Raw genomic sequence first — 13920 nt, 5'->3', positions numbered from 1 at the left:
TGAAATCGGAATAATAATTTTACCTGATTCCTTCTCAAGACAGTTTGACAGCTTCTGGGTTCTGGGTCCTGGAGGACCACAAAAGACCCCGTGAAAGGGGCAGGAAAATTGCAAAGGAGTGAAGAAGCCAAATTCCCCCAATTTCACAATTTTGTCAAATCTCCATGCCTTGATTCAAAAGTATCTTTGCTTTCCCAGAGACGTGGAGGCATTTATGAGGCTACTTATGTGCTACTCAGTACGTAACCCGACCAAGAAGATGACAGAGGAGCACCACACCAGACAGCAAGGTGTCCACAGAAGAACGACTCTCAAATCCTCTTAAACACGGACAGCCCTGGCTTACTCATGCCCATTTTATTTACGGTCTTTGAAATTAAAGGCCTGTGACAGGCCAGTAAAGCAGAGAAGAAAACATGGCGGCTGGTGCCAGCGCCGAAGCCCCATGACCACCCTCACCTGGATGTAGCGGCCAGATTTAATGCCGGCTTCTAACACTTCCAGGGGGAGATGTTCTGCGTACTCCTTCCCGTGGCTCTCCTGACTCTCATTCTCTCTCTCCCGTCGAGACTGAAGGATAGAGTCACACAGCTCGTGGGCGGCCTTTAAGTCAGGCCAAAAATTGTCCAGGTAATTCTGCGTTTAAGAAAGGCACAGGAGGAGCATGGTCAGAAGATAACGGAGCTTCTTTCTGGTAGCGTCACAAGAAGCCCTGCTCGGGAGCTGGGGGCACGTGGTTTGGAGGAGGTGTTCAGTGAGCATCACCTCCCGAGCCTCACATGACTGGCTAGTTTTCTACCACCTCACTCGTCCCTGAAGCCTTGCCAAATTACCCTAGGGTGGCCCTTGCTACCGTGGAATGCTTACTTTGCACTTTCGAATCCCCTCCTCTCTCTCTCTCTCTCTCTCTCTCTCCCTGCATGCATACACGCACGCAGGCCCCGTCCCGCCCGTCTTCACATGCATCTCAATGCAGACAATGGCCTGCAGGGAATGCAGAGGAAAGCTCTTCTGTGTGCATTCTCGTCTTGTTTTTGGTTTTGGTTTTTTTCATCTTGAAACATTTGAAATTTCTAAGAAACTTAAGTGAACAGGTAAAAATGGCAAGGAGGGAAGTGCCTGTGAAAATGTCTCCTCTCCCCCCGCCCCACGGCTGTGGCAAATAAGCAGAGAGGGGCCAAGTAAAGGTTTTCTATTCTCCTGAGGCCTCCCCCTCCTACGCCCCAGTCTTGGTGACCGTCCACAGCTATGGTAACGCTCCTCACATAGACGTGGCTATTAGCGTGACAAGCTGGTACAAACATAACTTTGAAACAAGTGGTCAGGGTCCCCTCCGTGCAGACTTACTGAGTGTTACTGCAGCTCTTGGTGTGACTCTGTCAGAGACACCCGAGACCGAACACCCAGCACCGCCCGCGAGGACGGAGTGCTGAGGCCGGCTGTGCTATGGCCCGAGTACAGCCCCTCAAACGGTTGGCTCTCACTAAATAACATCAGTTTTACAGGTGTTTTTAACTCAACTTTAAGTCTAAGGCAGAGTCTAGCACATTCTCTCCTCAAATTAAAAAGAAAACACATTATCCTTCTTGTCAGCTCCAGCATGCCTCCCACTGACTTCAGGGACCTGTTCGAATCACTTCCTTTCTTTCCCACATCCTTCGAGAAGTTCCGTCTGTGCTAACTCAGTACCCCGATTCCATGGTCGCTTACCACCACCAAGCTTTTGCCACTACGAACCGCCTCTTCGCGAGGATTTATTGTCTCCACTCTTCCCAGCTAACTTCAAGCTCCCCACAGGAAATTCCGGCCTTCCTTCTCCTCTGAACTCCACAAGTATCTCTTGTTTTCCTGCCCACACTCGCCTCTACGAAGCCCTCGGTCACACAGTTTGCTTAGCAGGCGCTATACACAATAAAACTGTACTCTAGGACCGGACTACAAAGAAAAGTAATTTTAACACAAAGTAGAAAAATGTAATTTTAGTCAACTGTCCTCTGCAGGAATAAGACATGATGTATTGAAACAGAAAAAACAAGTGACACTGCCATTAATATCCAGCGCCCCCAGAATTCTCTGGCATGCCAGAACACTTCTTTAGAGCAGGGCCAAGAAAATTCTATTGGCAAATCTTTAGCAGTACATGCACCTGGGAACTCTTACAGAATCTACAATTCAAAATCCAACTTGACTTTCTGTAAACTGACAGGGGTAATGGAGGGCCTCATTCGAGGTTCTGAATCAAACATCAATACCGACCACGGGAACTTGATTGGCCAACTGGGCAGACACATGAGACCAGTAATCTCTTGGGAGATTAACAGCCATCCCACTTTCCCAAAGGGTCCCCCCAAACCAGGAGAACTGTGTTGCTAACACAGCCCAAGAAATGGTCACCAATAACCCTGCTCTTGTCTGTGATCTGGACACCAAGCTGATGTGACAGCCTTCCTACAGCACTTCTCACCCCCTCCTCTATCCCTACGAACCCCCATGCACGTTCACACGTGGGCAAGAGCGAGGAACAGCAGAAAAACAAGGCTGGCCTTCAGAACTATGTTGCGTGTATACTCAGAAAAATAATTTGAGAGGCAGCAAGGCCGGGTGGGTGACAGCTTTGGAGTCAGAGTGCCAGGGTTCTAATCCTGGTCCCGCCACTTGCTAGCTGTGTGACTTTGTGCGAGTTGCTTAGCCTTTCTGTGCTTTAGTTTCCTCATCAATAAAATATGGACAATCACATCTACCTGATGGGGCTGTTGCAAGAATTAAATGAAACAATATCCTTGAACAGTGCCTGGCATAGATGAATGTTGGCTACTACTATTAGGTGGAACCACGTAAAAGTGCCATTTTGTAGGTCAAAAACAAGAGAATATTGGCAATTTTACAGGATCCAACCTATTATCATCATCACTCCTAATATTGTTATTGTTAGAACTACACACGAGTTCACGGTCAACAGGGGCTTACTGGGCTGATGTCTCTCCAGTCACAGGGAGTTTGCCCAAATTTGCTAAAGTCAAGATTGCTTAGTTGGAGAGAAACAAAGGCTTGGGACTCACTGGTTGAAGTCTCCCTCCACTCTTTATTTTCCCTTTTCTCTACCACCACCGGGACCGAGAGTATTATGGGCACCACTGAGCAAATGAACACATACAGACACACTTACGGACACACCAGATGGAAGTACCTTGAAAGAGATCACAAACACTCCTTCTGTTTCACTTCCATACTGCTGAATTGCCTCCTCGTCTTCCGTCACCATAACGATCGGCATCCTATCCTGGCAATGGTGATAGTACCACACAGCTGCATTGTATACGCTCCTGGAAAAGCAAAGGGCACGTGAGCCCTCCCCAGACAAGCTGCTGTTCAAAGCTTCAGTCCTGGCTTTTAACCTGCTCCCCTTCAGTCTATGCAGACAACCATTCGTTCATTCAGTAACTAATTCCCGACCACCTATTATAAATATGGCCTGGGTTCGGTACTCCGGGGGGATACAAAGATAAATCGGGAGAGCACCTGACATCTCTTCTTCCTGAAGACCTCCAACCGCCACAGCAACCTCTTTCATTTCTTGATATGGCCTAGAAACCATGAGGCTCTGCCATCTTTTCAGACCTGTTAGTTGGCATGCTGCGACAGCACCGCACAGGTGACGCGCTAAGCTATGCGAGGTTTAAAAGATGAAGAAACAAGTCTGGCTAGGAGCAAAACTAGGCTGCAAATAGCTGGAGATCATGATCTAATAAGGTCCGCTATGAAATCACATGAAATGTCCGAAAATCACCCTGAAAAGAACCGGAATTGGAAAATACAGCCTAAGTCTGAAGACATGTGTTCGAGACTGGGTTGTGTTTTCAATGATGTGTATAAACTCGGACAGCTGGTTTCTGTAGGCATCTGTTTCCCTTTCTGCAAAGTAAGATGCTAGGTAAGGTTCCTTTAGTTTTAGGTCCAAAAAAATTTCAGCCAGGGGCGCCTGGGTGGCTCAGTCGGTTAAGCGTCTGCCTTCGGCTCAGCGCATGATCCCGGGGTCCTGGGATCGAGTCCCACGTCAGGCTCCTTGCTCAGCAGGGAGCCTGCTTCTCCCTCTGCCTGCCACTCCCCCCACTTGTGCTCTCTCTGACAAATAAATAAAATCTTAAAAAAAAAATTCAGCCAACATGTACTGTATGAGCCTGTGTAGTTAGAAGTATGACCATTCTGGGGTGCCTGGGTGGCGCAGTCGTTAAGCGTCTGCCTTCGGCTCAGGGCGTGATCCCGGCATTCTGGGATCGAGCCCCGCATCGGGCTCCTCCGCTGGGAGCCTGCTTCTTCCTCTCCTGCTCTCCCTGCTTGTGTTCTCTCTCTTGCTGGCTGTCTCTCTTTGTGTCAAATAAATAAGTAAAATCTTTAAAAAAAAAAAAAAGAAGTATGATCATTCTAAGTACTCACATGTGACCTAATCTAGAGAAAGATTTGCTTTCTCTTTCTGGTACCGAGCCCTGTGGGAACTTAGGACTATAATTAAGGACTCAGTATGCATCGGTGCTTGTTTTACTTTAGAGAATTTAAATATTTAATGGCTATACAGAACGAATTACAAGGAAAAAGACGATTTAAATGTTTTGTATGGATAAGACATTTGAGAGCGTAAGATCTGCTTGGCTCTCCGCAGAAGAGCAGAGCGGAGGCTATGGGAGCCCAGCCCCTGTGCCCCAGGCCCACCTCTGACATTAGCTGCAGAGGGCGGCACTCCCATCCCACCCCGGGCCCACTGAGTGGAGTCCTGCAGAATGACCCTCAGCTCAAGGCGGATGTCTCTTTGCCAGCCTCGCCTCTGCCCTTCCAGACGACTTCTGAGGCACACACTGTGCAGCTTCTCTGAGGTTCCCGGTAGGACTGAGCCTCAGTTTCCCGCAGCAGTAACACATCCTTGCCTGCTTTCCCTCCTTCTATCTCACGCTCAGCACTTCCTCACTCCTGTTTCAGGGAAATGCCCCCGACAGCAACAACCCACACTCAACTCCTTGCTTCAGGCTCTGCTTTTAGGCGGATCGAAACGGTGGCGCCGTACTTCCTAAAACAGCGTTACCAGAATTAACCTACCAGTTTCAGTTTAATAAGACTAGTTGGGATATTACAGCAGCCTGTACCAGAAAAACTGGGATGATCCTAGCTTAAAAGTGGACCTCTTCCCCCCTCATACACACACACACACACACACACACACACACACACACACACACACACACACGGGCATTGAAGTTACAATGCCAGCTGTTAAGATCTGGGGCAAACTCACTCAGAATCTGTGGCTCCCTTATGACAATTTCTAAAACATGTATGTATTCAGATGATATATCTAAAATAGTGACACATCAAGCATTTCGGTATTAATCATGGTTCCAGAAGAACCGCTGGTTTATTCCAGCATCCTACTTCCATCAACTCCCGGATAACCAGTGATAAACCCAGTAAAGACAGCCATGCCCACTCAGAGCCATACCTGGTCTGCCACTTTTCCATGGATTCTCCTCTTTCCCGAGGGAGATAGCAGTGCTGCTGGAATTCGTTAGCAAAGAGAACGCAGTCATGACGTGTATCCTTCAGGAGATTCCGCAATTTGTTATACTGTCTGGGACACAGAGGAGAAAAATAAATCGGACATAGCAGGCACTCATCTACTGCTAGCTCTTGCTAAGGATCAAGGAAGATGAGGCACTTTAGGACCAAAGATTGATTATTTAAAACCCAAGGAACACTAACCTATATTGGCCTTAGTGCGCGGAGTACTCCTGGGCTGTTGTTTCTCCATTTGGTCCGCTACAATGCGCTCGGGCAGCACCTCATTAATTAGCCTGTGGATCAAGCACCCCCACCCTTTCCCCTTCTAGACTTCTGGCCATTTATTTCGGAATTAGATGACCCTGCCCCACACAGCGCCCTCTTCGAAGGCTCCCGCAGGACTGAGGCAAGCAGAGCTTAGCACTTTCTTCATGTACCGCACTTAGTTCTATAAATGGCATTAGGCACGAGTACATTTAGGACACGTAAAGGAAATAAGTTTGGGGGTTTAGCTCTGAGTTTTATTTATGCAGCCCCCTCGTTTACACGGATGAGGGCTAGCTTCCTCTGTCAGACAGCTAACGAAGTTTTAAGGTTTCGCCCATCAGGAGATCCTTCCAATAATGCTAGCCGAATCTCACATCAAATATGCAGCCGCATATGGGCCAGTTTCTAAGACAATGATTTTCTTTTCTTTTTTTTTTAATGTGCCTTTCAATAGTCTAGGTAATATGAAATATGGAAAATGTTCACAGTTATCTTGAAGGAAGCCAATTGTTTATTTAAAAATGGATTGATATTAAACCAGATGTTAAATTAACATATAAATTATCCAAGGTAGATGATTGGCATTTAACATGTGTTTTAATATAATAAAACTTGTGCCCTTCCATTCCCACCTCCAGCCTGCTGCCGTGGATTTAAAAAAAAAAAAAAAATGAGTCTTCATTAAAGCAAAGGCAGAACTGTCAAACTTCTCTTCTTTAAATAAATGCTAATCACCAATATCTGCGTCATCTTAACACTTAATCAGAAAACAAGAAACACTGATTTTATTTTCTTAGTAATTCTAATTCTGAGCTATTTTAAAAAGAATCATCAAGTAATAACACTTCCACAATTTCATAATAAACAGAAGGATTTAGTTTCATATCTGTGAATGGCAGCTTTCCTTAACAGCAACCCACTTGTACAAACAAAAGCTGCCCCGCCCCCCCCCCACTCAGAAATGCTTAGAACATATAATTGGTAATTTTCCCACCTTCACAAGGATAGATTTAAAGTTGGTTTTAAAACCTCTTAGGGGGGCGCCTGGGTGGCTCAGTCAGTTAAGCGTCTGCCTTTGGTTCAGGTCATAATCCCAGAGTCCTGGGATCAAGTCCCGCATCAGGCTCCTTGCTCAGCGGGGAGCCTGATTCTCCCCTCTCCCCCTGCTCATGCTCTCTCTCTCTCTCTCTCTCTCTCAAATAAATAAAGAAAACCTTTAAAAAAAAGAAAACCTCTTAGAATATGCATATAGTAGAGTTTACACCACCCTGCTTACAGTGACCGTCCCTGCACAGGGTACGCTGAAGACTTCCACTTTCTGCTTTACACATTTCTATAATGCATGAATTTTTAAAAATGAGCACTTATTTCTTAAGCAATAAAGGATTTTAGAAGAGACTTCATAATCAATTCCAATTATTTCAGAGAAAATACTGAAAAAATACTGCCTATTTTTCCTGATCTTATCCTCCATAGTTTTTGCTCCCTTTATCCACCATCACATTTTCTAGACCCCTAGAAAAGCACCCGAACTTAGTACACTAATTTGTTTGCTAGTTTGCTTCCGTATTAAGCATCCTTCATTTAGCAAATATTTGCTACATTCCTTCTATGTGCCCGGTCCTTCGCTCCACTGAATGCCCTCAGGGGACACCATCTAGACATCTCCTTCCTGTCCTCCAACCATAGCACCCTGCTCATGGTGAACACGACAGAATCACCCATTCCTCAAAAAAATTAAAACAAGAACTACCATGTGACCCAGCAACCGCGCTTGTGGGCATATACCCCAAAGAACTGAAGACAGGGTCTCAGAGATGTTCTTCTACCAATGTTCATGGCAGCCTCTTCACAATAGCCAACAAAAGCAACCTAAGTGTCCAGCGACAGATGAATGGATAAACAAAATGTGGGGTATACATACAAGGGAGTACTACTCAGTCTTAAAAAAGGAAGTTCTGACACATGCTACAACATGGATAGAACTTGGGGCACCTGGGAGGCTCCGTCGGTGAAGTGTCTGCCTTCGGCTCTGGTTATGATCCCAGGGTCCTGGGATCGAGTCCCACATGGGGCTCCCTGCTCAGCGGGGAGTCTGCTTCTCCCTCTGCCCCTTCCCCCACTCATGCTTGAGCTCTCACACTCTCTCTGAACTATCTTTAACAAAAAGTAAACCAAGCCTAAAGAGATTTTTTTTTTAAATTATTTATTTATTTATGTGACAGAGAGACAGCCAGCGAGAGAGGGAACACAAGCAGGGGGAGTGGGAGAGGAAGAAGCAGGCTCCCAGCGGAGGAGCCCGATGTGGGACTCGATCCTGGAACGCCGGGATCACGCCCTGAGCCGAAGGCAGACGCCTAACAACTGCGCTACCCAGGTGTCCCCCATCTAAAGAGATTTTATGTTGCCTTTTTGGTAACCTGCTCTCATCCCTGTGACGAAGCCACAGAAATTCCTTCTTCCAATGTCCACATTCCGAGTGTGAGTTGGGGAACACTGCACTGCTGGTTCTTGGCTATGCAGACAATCCTGATAGAGGCTTCTCACTCCTCAACTGCAACGGCCTGCCCCCGCTTTCCTGCATGACCTTCCACCCAACGAAAACGACAAACACTGTATGATTCCACTTAGATGAGGTATTCAGTCAAATTCAGAGACAGAGAGTAGAATGGTTGTTGCCAGGGGCTTGGGGGAGGGGGAAGCAGGTGAAGAGTTTTACGGGTTCAGAGGTTCAGTTGAGGGAGATGGAGAAAAGTTCTGGAGAAGGTGGTGGTGTTGGCCGCACGAAATGAGAATATACTCAATGCCACTGAGCTAGACACTTAAACATGGTTAAAATGGTAAATCTTATGCTGTATACCCTCACCATAATTTAAAAAAAACAGCTAGATTAAGTGGCGAGACAAAACAAAACAAAAAACCGAAAACCACCATCCATTTCACTGGGAGAAGCGCCATGAAGGGGAAAAGTGCAGAGTGTGACAAGAACATGGGAGGGCTGGGGGAGGCCCCTGGGAAGAGGTGACACCTGAGACAGGGATGAATGACAGTCATTGAGACAAAGCGCCCAAAGGAGCGGAGAGGGGACAGAAAGTTCAGGAGAGCGGACAGTGTGGTTCACGTGCCCGATAAATGTTTCCCAAACGCATAAGTGAACTCGTAACTCTTTGTGACAACCGTGACCCAAATACAAGACAGCAGTGTGTCAGGACCCACCTGACATTATCAGAACCTGTGACTGTTCTGCCAGGCTCCGCACGCATCTCTGGATTTGTGATGACACCCGCACTCTGGACCCTGGGATTCTCCAGCCCCGTCCTCCCCCAGGTACTGATGTTCCACAAGCCAGACCCAGGGCGTTTACCACCAAATCAGAGGGATGACACAGCAAAATATGCAACTTATCAAAAAAGAATGTTCTCGATTTAAAGTTTCACTCCCATATATTTTCTGTAGACTTGTCATGCATGCTTCCATTTGTCAGCTACCTATCAGCCGGATAAGACGAACGAACAAATGGCACAAGAATATTAATGGGGAAAGCAGGAAGGAGTGAATCACTCGGAGTGTGACAGTCGGGTTTTCTTGTAGGCATGTGGGCTTATGGTTGTAATTTAATAGGGCACACATACAATATAGTCATATTTTTTGCTAGTCAGGGCTGGTGGTGCATACGATGGGGTTAGATATATGAGTATCCTGCCCGGAGCTGGCAAAGAGCATCACGGTGCCTTCAGCAAGTTTGGCCTGGATGACAGGTGAATAGCAGTTTCAGAAAGTCACGTAAATAAAATGATCTGAAGTTTTAAAACTTCCAGTCTTACAGAAGAGCCCTCGTTTCCCTGGACTGGCTTAAGCATTCCCCAGATCTCTCTTATTTAAACAGTTCAAAGAATTTCTTAGGGGTATGGCTACGCTTACCTTCCTTAGATTGATTTTTGCACTGTTTTCACTCGATGGTGAGCTTACCTACAGAGGCAGCAACAACCCCTCTCCCTGCTAACTGTATTCTCTGGGGATCAGAAGCAGGCAGCCCACAACCGCATCTACAACGTCAGTGGACGTACAATATTGTGTTTCCTTCAACCCGTTTTTGCAGAACCCCGCGAGGGTGTCTTTGGTAGACTTACTTTCAGAGGTCCTTGACTTTTCCGTAAGAATTTTAAAAGTTTGTGTTTTCCTTTATATTAGGTGTATTCTTTTTTTCCTTCCTTCTTTCCTTCTTTCCTTCCTTCCTTCCTTCCTTCCTTCCTTCCTTCCTTCCTTCCTTTTGAAGTAAGCTCTAGAGGCTTGAACTCACCACCTGGAGATCAGAGTCACATGCTCTACTGACGAACCCAGTCAGATGCCCCTATGTGGAACTCTTAAAAACATTTTTAATGGAGTATATTTTGGACCATCGGAAAGCCCTCTAACTGCACTGCCATTTGGAAGCCTCAAAGACAACCTCAAACTCATGACCTCTATCTCCACCCCTCTGGACCTCCTCCAGCGTGCGCTTTCTATCTAGTTACATAAACCAGAAACCTTGGTGTTAGCCTTAACACCACCTTCTCCCTCCCCTTACATATCTAACTCCATTACTAAGTTTCATAGGTTTTATTTTTTAAAAGAACAGCTTAACTGAGATAGAACTCATATACCATAAAATTACCCTTTTAAAACATACAATTCGATGGCGTTTTGTACAGAGTTATGCAACCATTACCACTAAGTCCAGACATTTTACCACCCCAAAAAGAAACTTAGATGCATTAAGCAATCATTTTGCATTCCCCTGGCAATCACTAGTCTATTTTCTGTCTCTTGGATTTACCTATTCCAGGCATTTCATTTTCTTTTTTTTTTATAAGATTTTGTTATTTCTTTATTTAAGAGAAAGAGTGAGAGAGAGAGAGAGAGAGCACAAGCAGGGGGAGTGGCAGGCAGAGGCAGAAGCAGGCTCCCGCCTGAGCAAGGAGTCTGACGTGGGACTCAATCCCAGGACCCCCGGGATCATGACCTGAGCGGAAGGCAGATGCTTAACCCCTCCAGGCATATGGAATCACACAAAAATGACTTTTTTGTGTGGCTGGCGTCTTTCACTCAGCATAATATTTTCATGTTCTAGCATATGTCAGTGCTTCAACCCTTCTATGGCTGAATAGTATTCCATTATATGGATAAAGCATATTTTGTGTAACCATTATCAGGTGATGGACATTTGGGTCGTTTCCATTTTTGGAGCTATCAAGAATACAGTTGTTATGAACATTCCTGTACAAATTCTGCATGGGCATGTTTTCAATTCCCTGGGTTAAAGACTGAGAAAGTTCTACAGACTTTTTTTTTTTTTTTTAAGATTTTATTTATTTATTTGACAGAGAGACAGAGAGCCAGCAAGAGAGGGAACACAAGCAGGGGGAGTGGGAGAGGAAGAAGCAGGCTCATAGCGGAGGAGCCTGATGTGGGACTCGATCCCAGAACGCCGGGATCACGCCCTGAGCCGAAGGCAGAGGCTTAACTGCTGTGCCACCCAGGCGCCCCAGTTCTATAGACTTTTACCTTTAAGATGCTGTTGGAAATACCTATTTCTTTCCATCTCTAAGCTACCAACACCTCTCACGTAGCCTCTTCTCCGCCGCCTAGTCATCTTTTCAAAATAGGAATCTGATTATATATATTATCCCGCCCAGCTTACGACCCTTCACTAACATCCCTGAGACCCCTCATCCACGCCAGGGCCTTCTTTTAGTTCCTTGAACGGAGCAAATCTCCCTCTCCACGACCCTGCACAGCAGCCCCCTGACCTGAAATGCTTTTCTCCTTTCTCTGTGGTTTACTCCTACCCACCTTGGAGAGCCCAGTGAAGGCATCTCCCTTGGGAAAGCCTTTTTGGCCTCCCTGACGCACACGGACTCTCCTGGAAGCAAGCCCCTATCCCTCAGGGCCCGTGGCACCGTGGCAGTTCTCCATGTGTTTGTGTGGTTATCTGAGTACCACCGTCTCTCCCCGTGACACCGCGTCTGCCTCTGTTCCCCACGGCAGCCTCGGTGCAAGCGCAGGTTCCCCCGCGCAGTCTCTGCGCACATGTTTGTTAAATAAACAGATGAACACCTGTGCGCAGGAAGAAAGGCCATGGCCAAGACAGCCTCACACAGTCCTCAAACGATCCCTCACGAACACCCGTGTGCGGATCGGCATATCGGCAGAGCATGCCATGACCCCAAACAATCAAAACTGTGACTTCTTTCATAACGTTTTCTGTAATATACTTAGGAGAACAGGCACTTCTGCATTGATTGTATCGAAATCGAAATATAAAAATCATATTAAATACAGAACTAGAGTGGAGGCTGTGTCTTTCTACTGGGACACCCAACTCTGGTGACTTCATTTCAGTAGGACGTCATCTGTCACGTTACATTAATGTTCATTTGCAGTCTTCTTATTTTGTAAGCTTTGTGTATTTAATGTGAGGGTCCGATCTGGGTTTCGGGTTGCAGTAAGTACAGGCATGAGACTTTACATCTAGATTTAGGTTAAACATGTTTAAGTAACATTAAAGCAAATTAAGACGGGTTGTCCGGGGAAAAAAAGTCCATAAAAAGTCTTGGAAACAAGGACTGAGTAACGCTTATCTATTGGGTGGTGAGTTGGTTTCTCTGACTTCTTGGATCCTCGCCAACTGTTATATTCTCTGACTCCCATCTTAGGTTATATACTGAGAAACAGAGGTGTGAGCTGTTGAGACTCTAAAGCTACAAAGAAGGAATTCACGAGGGGCAAAAGCAGAACGCAAGGCAAGGCACCCTTACACCAGCCACGAGACCAGCCAGGTATTTTAACCCACAAGGCTTTTTTAAGCAAAAATGTTCCTCAAAGCATATAGAATAGAATGAATTATTTACTAGCATCTCAAAAATCTCCAAGGAAGAACGGAAAAATACAAGAAAACGTTTTCCAACATTAAATGAAGCAAAACACCAGAGTGCCTCTGCTAGGCCACTTATGGCTAAATACAAAAAGTCCATTGTCTTACACTTAACACTTACTGAAGTCCAAACAAATAAAGCAAATGCCCCTGGATCTTCTACATTCAGGGGCTGTGATCAATGATAACGTTAGCTTTCGATATAGGACACTTGTTAGGACTTCGGTAATTTTGGTCATTTAGCTGATTCTGAATACAACTGCTGTTGCTTACCAGATGCACAAAGCACCAACTCCCAAACGTGCTGATTCCTGTACCTGCCTCTTCTTTCTCTGAATCAATTATGTTCAGTACCTCTGCTCTAAGACCAATCTCTCTCTTTTTTTTTTTTAAAGATTTTATTTGTTTATTTGTCAGAGACAGAGAGAGGGAGAGAAAGAAAACAAGCAGGGGGACTGGCAGGCAGAGGGAGAAGCAGGCTCCCCAATGAGCAGGGAGCCCAATGCAGGGCTTCATCCCAGGACCCCGAGATCACGACCTGAGCCGAAGGCAGATGCTTAACTGAATGAGCCACTCAGATGCCCCTTCATTATGGTTTTCTTAATAATGTTTTCTTTTTTTCTAGCTTACTTTATGGCAAGAATACAGTATACAATGTATAATATACATAATATATGAAGTATATGTTAATCGACTATGTTATCAATAAGGATTCTGGTCAACAGTAGACTATTAATTAAGTTTTGGGAGAACTGAAAGTTACACATGGATTTTTGCCTGTGCAGGGGTCTGAGCCCCTAATCCCCCACACTGTTCAAGGCTCAACTGTACTTCTTTTTCTACTCCATAAGGCCTGGAACTATGAGCTCAAAATGTGCTTACCAGATGGGCAAACCAGGATGATATCATATCGGCCTATTTCACAACTGCTCATCCTTTGTTCTCACATTTACCATATTTAGAGACACCGTAAAGTGGTGGAAAACCAATAGTTTTTCATCAAGTTAACTACTTTTGAAATGTTCAGGAGAAAAGGCATTTAAATTCCAATTCTTTGCTTTTGAATGTCCCAGGATTGGTTTTTAAAACAACCCTTAATATTAAAAATATTTCAGAAAACAGAAGTTGAAAAAGCCCGGCACAGTGCTTGCAATCCGAATGACAGCAACAAATTGATTTTAGTAGCAGAAATT

General features: G+C 45.5%; 1 protein-coding gene across 2 annotated transcripts in view; it reads right to left on the bottom strand.

The window, feature by feature from the left end:
* The window catches only part of DIS3L (DIS3 like exosome 3'-5' exoribonuclease), a 31833-nt gene that overhangs the window by 15255 nt on the left and 2658 nt on the right, over positions 1 to 13920 (bottom strand). For both annotated transcript variants that reach the window (XM_048222139.2, XM_026478350.4), the window contains exons 3-5: positions 5489 to 5617; positions 3188 to 3323; positions 460 to 636 (exon numbers count right to left, since the gene is read on the bottom strand). In XM_048222139.2, the coding sequence (XP_048078096.1) occupies positions 460 to 636; positions 3188 to 3323; positions 5489 to 5617 (442 nt within the window). The remainder of the gene's footprint in view (positions 1 to 459; positions 637 to 3187; positions 3324 to 5488; positions 5618 to 13920) is intronic.

The sequence above is a fragment of the Ursus arctos genome, unplaced genomic scaffold (assembly GCF_023065955.2).
Source record: "Ursus arctos isolate Adak ecotype North America unplaced genomic scaffold, UrsArc2.0 scaffold_28, whole genome shotgun sequence".
NCBI classification, from domain to species: domain Eukaryota; kingdom Metazoa; phylum Chordata; class Mammalia; order Carnivora; family Ursidae; genus Ursus; species Ursus arctos.
Note: the sequence above shows the minus strand (reverse complement) of the source record. Positions and strands in the feature narration are given on the sequence as shown.